The sequence below is a fragment of the Candida dubliniensis genome, chromosome 1 (assembly GCF_000026945.1).
Source record: "Candida dubliniensis CD36 chromosome 1, complete sequence".
NCBI classification, from domain to species: domain Eukaryota; kingdom Fungi; phylum Ascomycota; class Pichiomycetes; order Serinales; family Debaryomycetaceae; genus Candida; species Candida dubliniensis.
Window position 1 is genome coordinate 2,657,316 of NC_012860.1, and position 20,851 is coordinate 2,678,166.

Consider the following 20,851-nt stretch of genomic DNA (forward strand, 5'->3'; position numbering starts at 1 on the left):
TTGATAACACACACACACACACACACACACACAAACTTGCTCACTCACTCACTAACAAAATTATATATTAATAGTTTCCCTAAACAATTAACGTTTTTTTATTATATGGTATACATTTCTAATTAATACTAATAGATATCACTCTATTCCTATTGTTAAATTCCTAATAACTCCATAAATAAGACGATCTTCGAGCCACCAATAATATACCAACCCTCAAGAGGGGGGGGGAGGAGGGAGGAGGGGGGTTTCTTTTATAAATAATACTTCACCATCATGTCCTTGTTTTGAATTACAGATTCTTGATATCAACAATGTCACCATTACTACTCTCACCATTAGATCGATGTCGACGTTTATGACGACGACCATTAATACTACCATTACTACCATTCAACCCAATTCTATCTTCACTTTCATCACCATCGCCATCGCCATCATCTTCATTGTCTTCTTCATCCTCATCCTCATCCTCTTCATCATCATCGTTAAAATTTTTCCCAAAACTATCATTATTATCTAATCCTGACAGTTTTACAGGACTCAGATTTTCATTTTCATTATTATTATTATTGTCATTATATTCTTCTTTATCATTCTTTATTGGACTACTACTCCCCATCATCATCATCAATTTTATTTTCTCTTTCATTTTCAATTCTTTATCATGATCATGATCATGATCATTGTTATTTGTATTATTATTGTGACCTATGGGCGTTGTAATATCGGTAGTTATAGTTGTATCTACCGTAGTAGCAGCAGTAGTAGTAGAAGTAGCAGTAGTATTATCACCAGCAATGGTTTCAGTTGTAGAAGCAACTGAAGCTACTGCAGCTACTGCAGCTTCTGCCTCTGCAGCTATTTTTTTATCTTTTAATTTATTAACTGCTTTGTAAACTTCTTTCATAAAATTCAATCGATCACTCACAATATACATATTTTTATACCATTGATTTTCAATCTCCAAATTATGCTTAATTGTATTAACACCACCATTAGTACTACCACCACCATTAGTACCATTAGTACCATTGTTTGATTCACTTTGATTATCATGTATTTGAGTTCCATTGAAAAATTTTTCTGTATTAGAATTACCAATGGTTGAACAAGTAGTAGGAATAATATAACCTTCATTATATTTCTTCATTGAATTTATCAATTGTTTCATTTCATTTGTCATTCGAGAAAGTTGTTTTGATACTGGTATGGTTGTTCTTGTATAATTACTTGAAGTTGATGTTGGAGTTGGTGTACAAATTGGAGTTTGTGAAGGTGTTGAATTCACTGATGGGGTTCTTGTTCTTGTTTTAGTTTTAGTTTTAGGTTTAGGTTTAGGTTTAGGTTTAGGTTTAGTTGTAGTTGTAGTTGTGACAGTTCTTGGACTTGATTTAAGATCATCAATGGTTTGATATATTGGTGTTAATTCTCTCATCTCATCAACATCAACATCAACATCAACATCACCATCAACATCATTATCATCATCATCATCATCATCATTATCGTTAGTATTATCGTACTGGTTATATATGTTTGTATTTGGATTATTTGATGATTTGATTTCTGTAGTTGATGAATTATAATTCATTGATTGAATATTTGTATCTGATTTAAATTCTGGAATTTTAATATTTGACATTCCAGTAGTGAAAGATGAATGGGAATTTAAAAATCTTTGACTATTATATTTGAATTTGACAATTTTACTTGGTGACAGTGGTAACGAAATAAATGTATTGTTATCATCATTACTATTATTGGTTGATAGGGTTATGGTAGTATTGGTATAATCAGGAATAGATGATCGTCTAGTTGTTCTACCAGTATTAGGAGTATTCCTTGATGAATGTAGGGATTTAAATTTTTCAGGATTATATTTAATTGAAACAAACATTAAGTAAGAAATAGAGGGGGGGGGGGGGGTTGAATAGTAATAAAATGTGGATAGTTTGCAATTTATATAATAATGAAACTCCAAAATTCTAGAAAATTAATATATATATATATATATGTAGAAATATTGGGGGCAAATTCACACAATTTATGGAAACTATATTGATAGTAATAAATAATAGTTATAATTAAAGTGTAGATTGATTGTTTGATAGTTGGTGTTTGATTTGAACAACATATAAATTATTAACAAAATTTTGGAAAAATTGCAGTCAAGTTCAAGTTCAAGTTCAAGTTCAAGGCAAAATGAAAATTTTTGAATTCAAATTTTTTCTCACTTTCTTTCTTTCTTTTCTTTCTCTTTGTCTCTCTCTCAAACGACCAAGAACAAAAAGACCCACACACACAAGCACAAGTTTTCACTATAATTAATTTAAAACTTCAATCAATCAATATTGATAACTACCATCAGTTTCTTCTTCCAATTAACAAAATTATAGAATAGTTACAACAAAACCTTTTCACCTTTTTACCATTTTGTCATCTATTTATTTATTTATATTTATATATATATATATATATATTGACTAATAATGACTACAGGAACTTTACCATCAACACCAGAAAATGAACCATTGATTAAATCAGCTGATAATGTTGCTAATTTAATTGAATCATTTATAGAATTAGGTGTATTGGTTCATGATAATCAAGGAACTCCACAATCAAATCAAGCATTAATGAATAAATTAAATCAATTGATTCAACAATTATCTCAAACATCAACCATTGCCAATGATACAAATACTAATACAAATTTGAAACAATTTCTTATACCAATTGATGTGATTTCATATATTGAAGATGGAAGAAATCCTGATATATATACTCGAGAATTTATTGAAGTTAATGCTAAAAGTAATGCTCGATTAAAAGGGAAAATGTTGGGGTTTAAAAAATTACGTGATGTTTTCAGTGATAAGTTGAAACAAGAATTTCCTCAATTGGAAAAAAGTGTTGATGATATAATTAAACGAACCGATGATAATTAATAATAACAGTAGAAAAAAAAAAATGGGTAAAAAATAAGCAAGTCATATTTGGAATGATAAGGATTTTACAAAAAATAGATTACTATTTGATTAAATCAGTTTAACTGTTAGTAAATTAAAAGAGATTGTGGGACAATTACTTAACTTCAAGAAGTATAGAAATGGAAATAAAATTTACAGAAATCAACAACTTAAATAAAGCTGTGCAGCATTGATTTTTTGAAAGGTTATAAATTTAGGGAAAAACCATCAAAATTCATCTGATAAATTACTTTCAACTTTTCATTAATTGTCGGTTACTATGTAAGTAATTGTGTGTCAAACATTCTCTAGATTATGGAAAAATGGTATTATATAATTCTATAGCAGTTTCTTAGGTAATTGTCTGTTGGGATATTTTCAATACTTGATAACTATATGTAAACCATATTAAGAGAAATATCAATAATATATCTTGTGTATAGAAACTAATGACAATCTCAATAACAAAATATTCATTATCATACTAACACATGAAGCCGGACTCGGGGGGTTTTTTGAAGATACAAACGCAAAGAAGTTAAAAACAACAACAACAACAACAACAACAACAACAACAACAACAAACTTATTGCTATAGCTATAAGAAAATTTGGAGATGAAAATGGATTGAGAGCAATTGCATTTATTCGTTTTTCAAATTTGATTAAAAAAGATTTGTGGTTGTTACATAACCATTATACTATTTTGTCCAACAATTTTACCTATACATACGGATATATGAGAAGACAACAGTTATTATTAGTAAACAATGATACCACTATTCCCAGTACCAATATATATTCTTCCCCTTCATAACCAATTACTAGTTATTTATTACTTTGGTAGTTGAAGTTGTTGTGTTTACATTGTAGTGTTGCTGAAGTATATCGCATTTCATTTTATGGTAACAAACAATTATACGGAAGATTGTCTGTCTGTCTTTCTTAAAATTTGATTTATTATCGATTTACATTAATCTGATTTGATTTGATTTGATTTGATTTGATATGATCCGTAAAAACCATTTGTAATGGAATAGCAATTGATGTATTATTAGCTGGTTGCAATTAAATAGACAAGACCCAAAAAGAGAAAAAAAGAAAGAAAGAAAGAAAGAAAAAAAAAAAGTGGGCTGGTTAAAGCCAAATCAAATCAAATCAAATCAAGTTTGAATTGAATTGAACAGTACACACTCATGCTTGGTCTACATATGATTCTTTCCCATTATTTCAAATGTAAAAATCTTGTTCAATTACTTGGCTGAATCAATGATGGTTAGTTGTGAATTTGTTTGTATACTTTTGAATTAAAAGAGTTTGTTTTTTATAATTCAATTCAATTTAAGAATTGAAATTGGGTGATTTTTCCCGTTGTTTTTGGATTACGTAGAGTTTTTTTTTTTTTTTTTAAAAAAAAACAATTAATACACCAGATTCAATAACAACAAAGTCTCACTTCCCTCCTCCCCCTTCCCCCAATAAACGCAATAACTAGAATCTAGCATCTAGGATAATAGAAATAGAAATAGAATCTGTTCTATTGTATATACACACAAAAAGATTATTATTGAAGTTTTGCTTGGATGAAAAGAGAAGAAAGAAAAAAAAAAAAAAAAATATGTACGTGCTAAATCCCAATTCGGTAATAGCCAGATACCGAAATGACGCACCACGAGTTAAACAATATTTTGTTATTATTCTATAATTCAGATTCCAATATTCCAGATGGTGTTGTTGTTGGTGTTGTTGTTGTTGTTGAGCTAGTTACTTAATATTGTAAGGAGTTTATTAAATTAAAAATTATATTGGGGACAAGTATACAGTTGTTGAAGATAATAATAATTACTGTCTTAATTCCGTTGAAGTATTATATTATTATCAAAAGACTTAATGATCCTATAAAATTCTATCTCCTATATAATTATGCCATCGTTATCATCATCATCACCAGATATACGAGAGTTCTTTTATTCGTATGATTTTCTTTTTCTTTTTTTTTTCCTAGTTTTGCGTAAACCGTTCTTCATTCTTTTCAGTTATTAATTGCATTTTGTGTGTTTGGATGTTTATTTCATTCATTTCAAAAACCGCGATGCAATTTTTAATTTTAATTTTAATTTTAATTTTAATTTTGTAACGCAAACTAAAAAAAACTACAACCACCACCACCACCACCACTGTTGCTGCTACTACTATGCAAATATTTTACTACAACAATGACTGAAAATCTACGACAATACGATTTAACACCAAATTGAATCACTAAAATTGTATAATAAACAATAGAAACTAGCCAGTAAAAATAATCTAGAATTATGGTTTTTTCACTTCATTGTATTATTCTTTCTATCCAATCGCCTTTTTCTCTCTCTCTTTCTCTCTCTCTCCTTGCTCCTCTCTCCTCCTTTCGACAATTGTAAATATTGTATACTAATACGGTTGAATTTTCATTATTTCTTTTACAATTTTTTTAGTCCTCGTTTTAAAGATTACATTGTTTTTCTATTTTGTGATTTTAATCATGATGATTAATTCTTTTATTTCTGGTTGAATTTTGCTGCTTGTACGTTTTTTCTTGTTTCTTGTTTCTTGTTTCTTGTTTGGTCGAATTTAGTTTTTGTTCTATTTTTATTTGCAATTCTCTATAACAATAAATACTTATTATTATTATTATTATCATGTCAATTGGAAAATATAAATAAAAGCTATAATCCTCTGGTATTATGTATTTTAGCAAATAACTTTTTGTTTTTGTTGTTCTTTTTAAATTGTTATTCATTGCCCAAAAGAATTCCATCCAGTTTTCGCACCCAAATTATATACTATACCCAATATCCCCCTCCCTCCTCCCCCCCTTCACACTTTCACACTTTCCTTAATCCTAAATTTTTTTTTCATTTTTTTTTTTTTTGACTTCCAATCAATTCAGAAATACCTTCAATAATAATAATAAAAAAAAAAAAAGATGCTTAGCTCTAAAATTTACTCCCTTGTTTTATTATCATTATTTGGATTAGTTAGATCAGCTGATATAACCACTACTGTCACCACCACACCTTATGTCACTGCTACCACCACGGTTGGATTACAAGAAGATATTTATGCCACAGAATATATTTTCACTGATGAAAATGGTAAATTAACAACCACTACTGTTCTTGCCAGTACTGTTACTAATCCAGCTGTTTTATCAGGAACAAAAAAATCATCTGATACAACAACATCATCAACAACAACAACTAATGGTAATGATAAATCATCTTTAGAATCTAGTTTATCTTTCTCAGCTTTACCAACTAGTTTCTCAACAGAAATTAAAGTTGAAGTTCCTCAAGGAGTTTATTCTACTTCAACTAAACATACTCATACTGTATTAGATGATGGTCAAACTGCTGCTCTTGAATTAGTGGTGTTATATACCGCCTTTTGTGATGTGTAAGAAAGAAAAGAAAAGAAATAGATTAGGCATTACCAATTAATCCATTTTCATTTCACTTAATTGAAACAACCAAAAAAAAAAAAAAAAAAAATAATCTTAATAATAATGAAATCTTTTTTTTTTTTTTTATCTCCTTGTTCTTTCTTTTTTTAATTCTTTGGTATTTGTTTACCAATCGTGTTTTATTAATTTGTTTCTCCCTGTCTCTTTTTAACTCTAGTTTTAATTTAGAATATATATAAAGTATGTACCATTATAAACTCCAGTTGTTTATTTGTTTTTTTTTTTTTTTTGGAAATACCGATATATTATACTCTTTCTTAAGTTTTTGATTTGATTTAATTTGATTTGATTTGTTCGTTTAAAACACATTACATTGTAAATATTCAGGTCTTGATTCACAATAAGGAACATTATTCTTAATATTATTATCATCATCATCATCATTATCATTATCATCAAGAAATAAAATTATTCCTAAATCTTGTTTGAATCCATTAGTAAATAATTTCTTCCAAGGAGTAGTTATATAATTGAATTCATACTTGACATTATTTCCCACATTTCCCACCTTTGATTTATTCTTTTTATATGAAATATATTTATGAAATTTCTTAAAACCAATGAAAGATATTTGTTGTTGATAACTTATGTTTGGTTCAATTTTAATTAATCGATATTTTGATTTGGGTAATGATATAATATTTTTATTAATTGGTTGTAAAATTTGTATTATTTCTCCTTCTATTCTTTCTGATTTGGTGTTTATTAATTTATTATCAAATTCAATTCTACTTGCTGATGTGACATTACCATCACCACTACCACCATCACTACCATCACCATTACCACCACGACAAGTGATAGTATGACTATGATATTTACTTAAATTAATCCCATTCAATCCTAAATCAATATTTATCCCTAATAATAATAAGAAATTTCCTCCAATGAAAAAATTCAATGGTGTGGATAATAATTGTCCAGATTTACCTTTGGCTTTGAGTATAGTGATTGAAAATGAAGTACTATTCTTCATTTTTAAACAACCACTCAATGGAATTGCATTCTTGTTACTCAAACCAAAACTATTAACTCTATTGTTCAAAGGATTGAATTTATCATTAATATTAACATTATTAATAGAATTGGAATTTATTAATTTCGATACATTATGATTAAATGATAAATAATTATAATTTTGGAAATCAACTTCAATTAATTCAATAAAATCAGATAAATTATTAACATTGGAATTTATAATTATGAAAAATGTAGAATTAGTTTCATTGAAACGAATAATAGTATTTGAATTCTCATTAACTCTTGTCTTTGCATTACTAGTTGGAAACATTTTTTTAGGATTTGCGTAAACATGGAAAACATTATCATTACTAATATGGTTACCACCATCACCACCACCATCACCACCACTACTTTGAGTATCATTAGTTGTAATATCAACATTTTTAATTGTCATTAATTCATGTAAATAATTTGAATTTAAAAAATGTTCTTGATTTAAAAAATACCGACAAATAAATAATAATTGTTTATCATTATTGAATTTATCAATAATTGTAAAATATTGAATTATTTCTTGATTTGTAATTGGTGATGAATGATGTAATTTATCATTATCATTATCATTATTATTATAGAAAACATTAACATTAACATTACTACTTGTACCAATATCCCTTAAGTTTGATTGATAATTATAATTGTTAACAACATTATTGATATAATCAATTGGTATTATTTGGACACTTGAACAAAAATCAACAAACACCACCACCACCACCACCAGCAACAACAACAGCAGCAGCAGCTGTAACAACATTCTCATGATGATAATTGTGCTATCACTTTTTCAATGGCTTTGCAGAACTTCTAACAGGTGGTTGAAATTAATTTTTTTCTTACATGTATGTGTTGCAAAAGAAAAAAAAAATGGTGAACTTCAAATTACAAATTGAGGTTTACTAATGTCAACAAGACTAATAATAATAATATATATATAAATGAAAGAACAAATAAAAAAAAAAAAAAGAAAATATCCTAATCAATCTATTTATTTGCAATATATATATATATATAATAAGGGTGAAGAAACAGTATTCTAATGAAACACATTTGACAATTATCAAACAAGAAAGAAATACTACCTAAAAAAAAATCAAAATCAAAATCAAAACAAACTATAGTAAACTAACAAATTTAAAAATAAAAAGCAAGCAGGTAAGTAAACAAACAAGTCCTTCTTTAAAAAAAAATACAAAAACAAACACACACACACACACATACAACAAAAAGAATCAATCCCAATATCATTAATATTTATTGTTCAATTTAAGTTTCAATCAAACAACAATTTTAGAAAATTCCTAAAGAAGCAGCTGATTTTAATGGTTTAACAATTTTCAAATTTAACCCTCCAGAACTATGATTACGTTTATGTTTTTGTGATTTTGATAATGATGTAGTGCCATCATCACCACCACCATTACTATTACCACTACCAAACATTCCTGAAGTATCTGAACTATCGACATCTGATAATATACGAGGTTGTTGTGCTGGTGATGGAATAGTTGATGGTGTGAAATTAGTAGTTGGATTAGCAATCATTAAAGATCTTCTTCTACTTTCTTTTAAAAATTCATTGATTGAAAGATATTCTTGTTGGAAATTCAAAATACCATTATGTCCATTCTTATAATTTCCAAAACTAGCACTAGCTGCTAATCTTTGTTGCTGTGATGGTGGTTGTGATAGTGGTGGCTTGCCATCATATTCATCATCTAATTTTTTGGATGAATAGATTGAGAAACCTTCTTGAAGTGATTCTTTATCTATATCATTACCCAATCTCAATGAACCATTTTTGGATATTTGACTATCAGAACTTCTATTGATTAATGTATTAGAATGATCTTCTCCTCCTTCTTCTTCCTCTTCATCATCATGGTTATGACTAGCACCATCAAAGTGTTGTTGTTGTTGCTGTTGTTGTTGATATTGATGATGTTGATTATCTTCTTCTATTTCACTTCTGCCATCATCATACATATTGTCAATTAATTCTGGATCAGGTTTAAATGCCGATATACTTTGAATATCATCAGTAGAAGTTGTACCAGACCTTTGCATAATGTCTAGTCCACCTCCAAATCCAGTACCAGTGCCAGCACTGCTAACTCCACCAATACTTTGTTGACGTTGTAATAATAATGTTTCTCGTTTAATACTCATTTCTTCTTCTTTATATTTATTCAAATCTTCTAATTTCAGTTGAATTTCTCCTAATCTATTTCTAAATCCTAACGTCTCACGAGAAATTAATAATTGTTGTTCTTTTAAAGATAATTTCAATTTATTGATTTTATTATCTCTACTCTCAATAATCTTTTCACTAATTAATAAATGTTTCCTTAAATTAATATTAACCAATTCAACTTCATTCAACTTATTACTGATATTTTGCAAAGAATTTTCCAATGAAAATAATTTACTTTCTTCTTGATGAGAAGTTTTCAAATTTTGCATCTTCAAATTCAATATCACATTCTCCAATTCTTCAATTTTTTTATCACGACGATCTAATTCATCACTCATATGACTATTTCTCGCAAGACTAGGTGGTGGTGACGATATAATTGACACTGTAGATGGTATTGGTAATCGAGATTGGAATGTGCTGGGTTTAGTGGCCAAAGAAGTGGCAATACTAGTTGTGGTGGCAGTACTATTTCTCATCATTGAGAACATCAGTGGTGATGAATGAGGTTCTGAACGGTACGATGATAATTCATCTTCCAATTGCTTAATATAAGCTTGATTGCTTTGATTCATCTTTTCCAATTGAGTAATTCGATTCTTCAAAGATGCAGTACTTAATTCAGTGTTTACATGGGCACTATTCTTAATTGATTTGGCTCTAGTACCAAATCGAAGGGTCGATAAAGTTTCTAACTCATTGAATGATGATGGTGAACAATTGATAATTAATGAAGTTCTTGAATTACCACCAATGGATTCCTGTAGAATACGAGTCAATTTGGAATCCCTATATGGAATATGAGTTGATTTCCCATCAGTTAAGGCATTTATAACATTACCCAATGCCGATAATGATGAATTGATTTTTTTTGCTTCTTCCAATGTTTGACCTTGGGCACCGGTCTTGTCAACTTTTTCACTACCAGCAAGATCAACAAGAAATAAGTTTGATCGTTTAATCACTTCTGTCTCCATATGCTTTTGAGTTAATTTAATTTGGAAAATTGTATGTGACCGTGAACTTTCTTCATTCATTTGAGTCGACGATATAGACCGATATTTTAACCCTTCAGAAAGTATATTTAATAGTTCCAATTCATTGGTAACCAGTCTGGTAGCTAGTCCCTTCACATATATACCATTCAGTTTATCTTCATGTATAGTAAACTTGTGATCAAATTCATTATTGACGACATCAATCAAATCTCGAATTTGCTCCATATGAATTTCCATGAATGAAACACACACAGAATATTCAACCTCAGATGATACTGATTCATTGGCAGAAATCCTCTCAAATATTTCATGCGATATTCTAGGTATAATACCTTTTGAATTAGGATCCAGCAATTGTGATGCACCCAACATGGTATACGATTTACCTGACCCAGTTTGACCATATGCCAAGACAGTACCATTGTATCCATTTATTAAATCGTCCACTGTTTCAGCAATAGAAAATTGATAGATATCCAATTGACTTGCTTCAGGGGAAAACACTCTGTCAAAGGAATAATGGGTTGTGTAATCCTTCCCATATAATGTCACAGTTTGAGTGTTTGGAAATTCAACAATCAGTTTACCCTTTTGTAGTTCCTTTTCATTTTCAGGTCGAAATCGACAGATAACTTTGATGTTATTAATAGTGGAGATGTTAGAATCCATTATAAATGTAGACCCTCTGACTTGTGATGGAGCCAAGTAATTGAATGGCAACCCAGGACTATTTATGGAATCATCGTAATATTCGACACTTCGATGCAAAGTAAGATCCCCATCAAATGATTTTGAATGTACGCTTGACATGATTAGATTAAGGAGATTCTGGTATTTATTGGTCTTATTTATTTAGTGATTAGGTTGGAAGTGTTGTTGAATGCACAATGGTTCTTGAAAGTTTTTGTTGCGAAATGTTTTTTTGAAATCCAATACTTCTCTCGTCTGAGTTGATAGAAAAAAAAAACCCAAATCAAAACAAAAACACGAAATTGGATGAGTGAAAACTTTTATAAATGATATGTACTGGGGAAAGAACGTAAAAATCGATAAATTAAAAAAAAAAAAATTTTGGGAAAATCACCACTAGGTTATGAACAAAATGGACTTTTTGTTTTTATAAAGTTAATCAAAATCCCAGAAGATTCTGGTTTATATTAATATAAATTTTTGATGTAGTTGTAGTTGTGGTTGTATGGAAAAAAAAAAAAAAAAAAAGAAAAACAATATGCAATCTTACCAAAAATAATTTTCTCTTCTTTTTTTTTTTTGTCTCTTTTCGTGTAATGTGCGTCCCGCCCAATTTATTGTTTATGTTTACTGGTTATTGTTTGTCTTACTCTCTCTTTTTTTTTTTCCTCCCAATTGTATAGTTTAAATTTATCTTTGTGTATTCTTTGATGATGTGAACAATCCAGTATTTCTTCACCTATTGTAATCACTGTGCTGGTACTTTGCTGGAAATCCGGACTTTATCAGAATTATAATACCTCAATTATGAAGGAAGGAAAGAAAAGAAAAAAAACCTAACCGATTGACAGACAAGCAAAAATATAAAAAAAAAGGTTGGTTGTATGAAAAAAAAAAAAAGAACTAAAACGTAGACTCTTGAGCAGGAGGAGGGGGAGGAATTAACAAATCTGAATGATTATCAATTGTATATATATTCTCTAATTGTCTTCAATTATATATACGGTTGTTGTTGTTGTTTATTAATCTGGCTTGTTTTAGAAAAGAATTCTTCGCCCTTTGCTCCTCGTTTTCTCGTTTTCTCGTTTTGAATTGAACTTTGAGATAAAACGAAAAGTAATAAACAAATAAATAAATAATATTATTATTATTTTTCAGAACACTTGTCGTGTAACACAAAGATTATGAGGTCTTTTATTATTTCGAGTGTGATGATGATGTTAAAATTGTGACGTGCTAATTGAATAGTTGTAGTTGTAATTTAGTAACACACAAACTCAATAACTAACTTGGTATTTTGACACTTTTTGAAAACTATTATCCACTTCTTATAGGAATGATCCAGTAATCAAGTAGTGCCAAGATATGAACTGGGCTTAAATCAAGGGGGGAGGGATATCACAGGGAATGTAATTTATTAGATGCACACAAACTAGTCTGAAGTGGAAAAATACACGCGTGTAAAAAAAAAAAAAAATGGAACTTGTTTTTACAACCACAAAATATTCTAGATCCACCTGACAGTGTTGGAAGGAAGAAAGAATTGCGTTGATAGGTTGTTGTAGGTAGGTTTGCACTAAAATCAGTCGAGTAGTCGCCTTGTCAAATTGGAGTATTTAATTGTCTTTCAAAACCAATGAAATCAACAGTTTTGCAACACCAGTAGAGGTATGAAAAAAAAAAAAAAAACAAATGGATAGAGAATTGGAAAATTTGTAGAGGTTTTTTTTTTGTTTGCAAAATTTACAAATAAGAATCAAAGAGAAAAGGTTGTTGTAGAAATGAATAAAAATAAACTGGACAAAAACCTGTACTGAATTGGCCAATAGAAAGAAAGTCCAAAACTTTAAAAAAACTCACAAATATTGTTTTAAACAATTGGTTTGTGTTGATTAATTATACTTTTATTATTATTTGGTCCTGTTAAAAAGTGAGTCTGATGAATATGAATTTATTCTATTTTCCACCAATATAGTATCTTAAATGTGGCTAGCAATGCTTCTTTAATAGAATTAATTGTTAGCTAGTAGTTTGTCTTTGCTTTAGATGGAACTAACTTCTGAATTCTGACAACGATGAATCTGTAGAGGTTACAAAAAGAGAGGGGGGGGATGCAAACCCTTGATAATCTAATTAATTAACTAACTGAATGTATGGCTTATTTACTTATGCATTTAGTATATGCATAATTAAGGATCACCACCACCAACAAAAAAAAAAAATACTTCTTGTTGTGTTCCTATTGTCTTTTGGGATTTTTAGATTTTTATTTGGGAATTAATTTTAAATTTAGTCAGTCAGTTCATGGCTTGATAGTAATACAAAGAACAATCCTATTGAAGAAATCAAATCAAAATTAACTTTCTTTGTCAAGATAATTTCCTATTTCAATAGTGGATGGTCCAGTGTCAAAGTTTCAAATGACGAAAATAGCCATATTCTTACTAGTTTTTATTTCTCCAACTCAACGGTATAACTGAAACATGTTTTGGTTATCGCTATCTTTCTTTTTTTTTTTTTTTTAAACCCAAACACCACAAACCTCAAACAATAACATCTAAACTAATTGATTGTTGTATGAACAACTAACCAAAATCTCGAGGCTTTATATTATAGTACCAGGCAGTTAACTAGCTAACGTTTCATTTTTCAACTCTTTTGGTTTCCCTTTATTGTTCTCTTTTATTCTTTGTTGGGTTCACCGTTGTCAGGGTGAATTCGAATTATCGTCATGAGATTTTATGTTTGTTATTTTTTGCATACATACATACATACCGCAGCAATGATTCTTTTTTATTTTCCATTATTAACGAATCTTTATATGTAAAACCTACTAAACCAAGATTTCTTTTCTGAAATATGAAGTGATTCTTTCATCTTCTTCTTGTTTTCTCTAATGCCGATCTTTGTCCAGACTTTCATCATGATAGTAGCATTTTCTTCTGAAACTCATTATTAAGTGCTTTGCATTCTATATTATTTTATAGCAATTACTTGGCGGGCTTACCGTTAAAGCCAATCAATACCCGAGTTTTCTCAACTGACCTTACAAACTCTTAGGTTTAATCCACGCGTCCCCCTCTCTCTCTAAGTAAGCTTGTTAATTAGTTGCATTTAAAACAGGAACGAATTTTTGCTCTAATTTTGTATTTTCTCTTTTTTTAAAGGAGTACCTTATCCCTTATAAGCAGATTATTAAAATACACAAGAGAAACATTCCCTTGAAAAAAAAAAAAAAGGGGGAACAAGATTTTTGTGTTTACTTCAAGCCTATTATCGTCGTCTAATTCAATAATAATGATGATGATGATATTGCAAAAAAAAAAGGACGTGTACTCTTAAACAAAAAAAAGTTTTGGTTTGCTTACATAATATCACGTGCGCATATATTTTTTTTTTTTTTACTTGAATTCAAAGAAGTCAAAAATCTGCAATTGGCAATCTCCCAGCCAGAGTCTAATATTAGGATTTTTCTTTATCTAATCAAGAACTTTGCAGCCATATACCAGCTGATTACAAACTTTGACTAGCTAATATTACTATTTATATCAACCCTCCAAATATACAAACTAAAATAACAAATTGCAAACTGGTCTGACTCACTTTGTCTAATTAATTAATAGCAAATTAATTAAGAAAAATTTTTCATCAAGAAATCACCAGTTATCACGTGATATCATTATACACCAACATTTACGAAGGGGGCAACACGTTAATTACTCATTCATTTGACAGAAGAAAAAAAAAAAAAAAATCAAAATTGGATGAGAAAATGATCGATCGATGATTATTTTGTTGTGAGATAATTTTTCAAAACTTTTTCTACTATTCTTTTCTTTAATAAAGTCAATTCAGTTTCTAACAAATTAGTATCAATTTTCTTTGTTTTCTTTTGATTTTGATTTTGAATAACCTACACACACATAGCTATGTCATCACCTCAACAAATTGTTAATTCATTTCAACAAGCCTTGAATTTATCAGGATCTCCAAATGCTGTTTCTACATCACCAACTCAATCATTCTTAAGTCAATATGTCCCAAGTAAACCAGCTAAAGCTTTAAAACCTTTCAAAACTGGTGATATCAAGATTTTATTATTGGAAAATGTTAATCAAACTGCCATAAATATTTTCAAAAATCAAGGTTATCAAGTTGAATTTTATAAATCATCATTACCAGAAGATGAATTATTGGAAAAAATTAAAGATGTTCATGCAATTGGTATTAGATCGAAAACCAAATTGACAGAAAAAATCCTTAAAGCTGCTAAAAATTTGGTGGTTATTGGTTGTTTCTGTATTGGTACCAATCAAGTTGATTTGGAATTTGCTGCCAAGTCCGGTATCGCAGTTTTCAATTCTCCATTTTCAAATTCTAGATCAGTTGCTGAATTAGTCATTGCTGAAATCATTACTTTGGCCAGACAATTGGGTGATCGTTCAATTGAATTACACACTGGAACTTGGAATAAAGTCAGTGCCAAATGTTGGGAAATCAGAGGTAAAACTTTAGGTATTGTAGGTTATGGTCATATTGGTTCTCAATTATCTGTCTTGGCTGAAGCCATGGGTATGAATGTTATTTATTACGATGTTTTAACTATCATGTCCTTGGGTAACTCCAAACAAGTTGAAAGTTTAGATGAATTGTTGAAAAGAGCCGATTTCGTCACTTTGCACGTCCCAGCCACTCCAGAAACCAAGAACTTGTTGAGTGCACCACAATTTGCCGCTATGAAAGATGGTGCTTACGTTATAAATGCTTCTAGAGGTACTGTTGTTGATATTCCAGCTTTGGTTCAAGCTATGAAAGCCGGAAAAATTGCTGGTGCTGCTTTGGATGTCTACCCAAATGAACCAGCAAAGAATGGTGAAGGTTTATTTAGTGACAGTTTGAATGACTGGGCTAGTGAATTATGTTCATTAAGAAATGTGATTTTGACTCCACATATTGGTGGGTCTACTGAAGAAGCTCAATCTGCTATTGGTATTGAAGTCGGTAATGCCTTGACCAAATACATCAACGAAGGTGCTTCTCAAGGTGCCGTCAACTTCCCAGAAGTTTCATTGAGACCATTGGATTTGGATCAACAAAATGTTGTCAGAGTATTATACATCCATCAAAACGTTCCTGGTGTGTTGAAAACCGTCAACAATATCTTGTCCAATCATAATATTGAGAAACAATTCTCAGATTCCCAAGGTGAGATTGCTTACTTGATGGCCGATATTTCTGATGTTGATATCAGTGATATACAGTCATTGTATGAGCAATTAGAACAAACTCCTTATAAGATTGCTACTCGTTTGTTATATTAAATTGAATTATTTGTATAATCTTGGTTATTAGTTAAGTTGATAATGTATGTCTTTTATTTTTAGTCTATAGAAATTTTTTTATTATACCAATATGTTTATGAATAAAAAAAAAACTGAAAACTTAAAGAGAAAAGTTAATCTTTACAATACCCTTCTTCTTCTTCCTCCTCTGTTTTCTAAACGCTTTGATTTCGACTCACTTTCCATATATTTATTTCAAGAATTGGTAATCCTAACCACCATGCAAGATATCATTGACAATCGGTTTCTACTTTTAGAATTATCATATTTAGACGATGACGATGATGATGGTGATACAGAATTTACTACAGTCAGTCATTCTACTTCAATAGATTCATTTTTTGACATCCATAAAAGTGACTTTATTACTACTACCACATCAAGTCATCATCATAATATGGGAGACAAATTAAAAATTGCAAACAATTTCAATAGCAAGAGCCAAAAATTAGCCGCTACAATTCAAAAATGGTGTTTCAAAAAATTCTCCAAAAAATCAAAAGTACAACTAGAATCAGATAAAGTACCACTGGTGATTTCAAAGGATCTTCATTATAGTGATGACCAATTTGTTTATTTTGATCAATCAACAGAATTAGAAAGAAATAGAAATACTGCCACTAATCAATCTATAAAGCATATTACAAATATCGTAGCTTGAAAAACCGTTTCATCAATCTATCTAGAAATACTCTTATTGTGTGACTGTATAATTTACTAGCACAAATATACATATATATATATATATATTTATTTGACCATGTATATGATCTTTAGTTATTAGCTTTAATCAGTTTGCTTCTTTATGGGGAGGAGTATTTTTTTGCAATTCCTGTATACAGTGTCACCAATATTTAACACCACAAAACAAGCAACATTCAAGTTCTCAAATTTTTTTTTTTTTCTCTTTCTCTCTGTCTCTGTCTCTCTCTCTCTTTAAACCCAAGCAAAGATATTCTCTCTTGTTCATCAAATTTTGGTGGCAACACCCAAAGTTTTATTAACAACAATTTTCTTTTTTTTTTTTTTTTTCTTCCTTTTACGTTTTCCTTTCTAATTTCACAATTACATTTGACTTGGAAACAATCTTAAATCCATATTTCTATTTCATATTTTGGTTTCCCCCTCCAATTAATTAGTTTGTTTTTTTGTTATATTCCCAAATTCAGTAAAAAGTTTTAACAAGTGAACTATGGCATTGGTATCTGCAGCACCATATTTGGCATTATTGGGAGAACCCGATTCAACTTTAAAATCGTATGCCTTATCATCTTTGAATCAAGTTGTTGATCAATTATGGGCCGAGATTGCTAATAATATTGTTGAATTGGAAGAGTTATATGAAGATGATTCATTTGATAGGAAAGAATTGGCAGCTTTGGTTATATCGAAAGTTTATTACAATTTAGGAGATTTCGATGCTGCTGTTAAATATGCATTATATGCTGGCAAAGAATTTAATTTGGAAGAAAAATCTCAATATATGGAAACCATTGTAAGTCAATGTATCAATTTGTACAACTCATTATCTCAACAAAAATTCAATGATCCAACAACAAATATTGATATTCGTTTGACTGGCATTTTTGAAAAAATGTTGGACAAATGTTTGAAAACCAACGAAATAAAATTGTCATTAGGAGTTGCCTTGGAAAGTTATCGATTAGATTTAGTTGAATCCATTTTACAAGATCAAATAAAGAATAATGAAGAGCAAGCTTTAAATTTGATTAATTATGTATTGGTTTGTTCTAATAACACTGTTAGCAACACTAATTTTAGAGTACAAGTATTGAATTCCTTGATATCTTTATTATTGTCTTTGAAAAAGCATCAAGATTTTTTCACCATCATTAAAATCATTGTCCAATTGAACGACTCTGAATTAGCTGTCAAACTATTCCAAGAATTGATAAACCAAAATGAAGATTTAATTGCTTACCAAGCAGCATTTGATTTAGTCAATGCTGCTTCTCAGGAATTATTGGATTTGGTGATGGAAAAATTGTCCAACAACACCACAGAATCTGAAACTGGAAGTTTGAAGAAAATTTTGAATATATTATCTGGAGTGCCAACTTGTGATTTGGACAATACATTTTTATTCAAAAATAATAATGCCGATATCACTATTTTGAACAAGACCAAGAACTTGTTAGATGGCAGAAGCTCGATTTTCCATTCAGCAGTCACATTTGCCAATGCTTTTATGCATGCTGGTACTACTGATGATTCATTCTTTAGAAAAAATTTGGAATGGCTTGGTAGAGCAACCAATTGGTCCAAGTTTTCCGCTACTGCAGCATTGGGTGTTATTCATAAAGGTAATTTGTCACAAGGACGTACTATATTGAAACCATATTTGCCAGGATCATCTGGTTCAGCCAATAACAAAGGTGGTTCCTTATTTGCCCTTGGATTAATCTTTGCTGGCCATGGTAGAGAAGTCATTAAAACTTTGAAATCATTTATTGACCAAAATGGTAATGCAGCAGGCTCAAATGATATTGATATTCAATTGCATGGGGCAGCTTTGGGTGCTGGTGTTGCTGGTATGGGTTCAAAAAGTGAAAGTCTTTACGAATCCTTGAAAGTTGTGTTGTATTCTGATTCAGCAATTTCATCCCAGGCTGCTGCTTTGAGTATGGGGTTAGTAATGTTGGGCTCAGGAAACGAAGAGGCTATCAATGATATGTTAACTTATGCCTTGGAAACTCAACACGAAAATATCATTCGAGGTTTAGCTATTGGTATTGCCTTGTTGAGTTATGGACGTGAAGAAAAAGCTGATCAAATTATTGATGAATTGATGAATGAAGAATCGTCGATTTTGAGATATGGAGGTGCATTCACTATTGCCTTGGCTTATGCTGGTACAGGAAACAACAATGCTATTAAAAAATTATTACATTTTGCTGTTTCCGATCCAAGTGATGATGTCAGAAGAGCTTCGGTTTTGAGTTTGGGTTTCGTACTTATTCGTGATTACACCGCAGCACCACAAATTGTTAAATTGTTATCACAATCGCATAACCCTCATGTAAGATATGGTACTGCTTTAGCGCTAGGTATATCTTGTGCTGGAAGAGCTTATCCTGCTGCAATTGAAGTATTAGAGCCATTGACTAAAGATGCCGTTGATTTTGTAAGGCAAGGTGCATTAATGGCTAGTTCTATGATTTTGATTCAACAAAATGAATTTATTTATCCAAAGGTTAAAGAATTCACTAAGCAATACGCAGATACTATCAAAAACAAGCATGAAGATGCATTGGCTAAATTTGGAGCTACTTTGGCACAAGGTATAATAGATGCAGGAGGAAGAAACTCAACCATAAATTTGGAAAACTCGCAAACAAACACGTTGAATACAAAGGCAATTGTTGGTTTGACATTATTTGTGCAATCATGGTACTGGTTCCCATTGGCTCATTTCTTATCTTTATCATTTGCTCCTACTTCGATCATTGGTGTAAGAGGACAAGATTTGAAGGCCCCTAAATTTGAATTGAATTGTCACGCCAATCCAGAATATTTCCAATATCCTCCAAAAGTAGAAGAGGCCAAAGAGAAGCAACCAGACAAATTGGCCACAGCCGTGTTATCGACAACTGCTAAAGCTAAAACTAGAGCTAAAAAGAAACAATCTCAGAAAGAAGGTGGTGATATCAAAGCTGAAGATAAGATGGATGTTGACGAAGAAACGAAACCAAAAGTTGAAGCAAAGGAAACTAATAATGATGATGAAAAGAAAGAAACGAAAAAACAGCCAACTTCAGATGAACCAGTAACTGTTCGTTATGCCAGAAATCCCTACAAAATTTCAAATTTGTCTAGAGTATTACCAGTACAATCTAATTTTATTTCTTTTATCAAAGACGATAGGTTTGTTCCAGTAAGAAAGTATCGTGGATTGAGTGGTATAGTGGTATTGGAAGATAACAAACCAGAAGAGAAAGTTGAGTTTATCAAGACAGTCAGACAATTGAATATCACTGAAGCACCAGTGCCCGAACCATTTACATTGAGTGGTGAAGATTTGCAGCAAGATGACGAATAAATAAATAAATAAATAAATATTGTCACAAAATGTATAGATTGAAATGATCATAAATAAATGTATAAGAGTTT

At 30.2% G+C, this 20,851-nt stretch overlaps 8 protein-coding genes and 1 pseudogene across 8 annotated transcripts, besides 1 other annotated feature; 6 read left to right on the top strand and 3 right to left on the bottom strand. All coding sequences in view use genetic code 12, as the record gives it.

Annotated features, from left to right (window-relative positions):
* Window positions 1-292: 292 nt before the first annotated feature.
* Window positions 293-1,900, bottom strand: CD36_11210 (conserved hypothetical protein; the record flags this gene model as incomplete). Its single annotated transcript, XM_002417717.1, has 1 exon — window positions 293-1,900. One exon carries the CDS (start codon window positions 1,898-1,900, stop codon window positions 293-295), a length of 1,608 nt encoding a protein of 535 aa, XP_002417762.1.
* A 592-nt stretch (window positions 1,901-2,492) lies between these two features.
* Window positions 2,493-2,951, top strand: CD36_11220 (RNA polymerase II basal transcription complex subunit, putative; the record flags this gene model as incomplete). Its single annotated transcript, XM_002417718.1, has 1 exon — window positions 2,493-2,951. The coding sequence occupies one exon, from the start codon at window positions 2,493-2,495 to the stop codon at window positions 2,949-2,951; it is 459 nt and encodes a 152-aa protein (XP_002417763.1).
* A 2,985-nt stretch (window positions 2,952-5,936) lies between these two features.
* CD36_11230 (conserved hypothetical protein) lies at window positions 5,937-6,410 on the top strand (the record flags this gene model as incomplete). Its single annotated transcript, XM_002417719.1, has 1 exon — window positions 5,937-6,410. One exon carries the CDS (start codon window positions 5,937-5,939, stop codon window positions 6,408-6,410), a length of 474 nt encoding a protein of 157 aa, XP_002417764.1.
* Window positions 6,411-6,771: 361 nt separating this feature from the next.
* Window positions 6,772-8,259, bottom strand: CD36_11240 (conserved hypothetical protein; the record flags this gene model as incomplete). Its single annotated transcript, XM_002417720.1, has 1 exon — window positions 6,772-8,259. One exon carries the CDS (start codon window positions 8,257-8,259, stop codon window positions 6,772-6,774), a length of 1,488 nt encoding a protein of 495 aa, XP_002417765.1.
* A 527-nt stretch (window positions 8,260-8,786) lies between these two features.
* Window positions 8,787-11,498, bottom strand: CD36_11250 (kinesin, putative; the record flags this gene model as incomplete). Its single annotated transcript, XM_002417721.1, has 1 exon — window positions 8,787-11,498. The coding sequence occupies one exon, from the start codon at window positions 11,496-11,498 to the stop codon at window positions 8,787-8,789; it is 2,712 nt and encodes a 903-aa protein (XP_002417766.1).
* Window positions 11,499-14,320: 2,822 nt separating this feature from the next.
* CD36_11255 lies at window positions 14,321-14,777 on the top strand (annotated as a pseudogene).
* Window positions 14,321-14,777: a sequence feature.
* A 530-nt stretch (window positions 14,778-15,307) lies between these two features.
* CD36_11260 (3-PGDH, putative) lies at window positions 15,308-16,699 on the top strand (the record flags this gene model as incomplete). Its single annotated transcript, XM_002417722.1, has 1 exon — window positions 15,308-16,699. One exon carries the CDS (start codon window positions 15,308-15,310, stop codon window positions 16,697-16,699), a length of 1,392 nt encoding a protein of 463 aa, XP_002417767.1.
* A 91-nt stretch (window positions 16,700-16,790) lies between these two features.
* On the top strand, window positions 16,791-17,381 carry CD36_11270 (conserved hypothetical protein; the record flags this gene model as incomplete). Its single annotated transcript, XM_002417723.1, has 1 exon — window positions 16,791-17,381. The coding sequence occupies one exon, from the start codon at window positions 16,791-16,793 to the stop codon at window positions 17,379-17,381; it is 591 nt and encodes a 196-aa protein (XP_002417768.1).
* A 531-nt stretch (window positions 17,382-17,912) lies between these two features.
* CD36_11280 (26s proteasome regulatory subunit, putative) lies at window positions 17,913-20,780 on the top strand (the record flags this gene model as incomplete). The annotated part of the gene is made up of 1 exon (XM_002417724.1): window positions 17,913-20,780. One exon carries the CDS (start codon window positions 17,913-17,915, stop codon window positions 20,778-20,780), a length of 2,868 nt encoding a protein of 955 aa, XP_002417769.1.
* Between the last annotated feature and the right edge of the window lie 71 nt (window positions 20,781-20,851).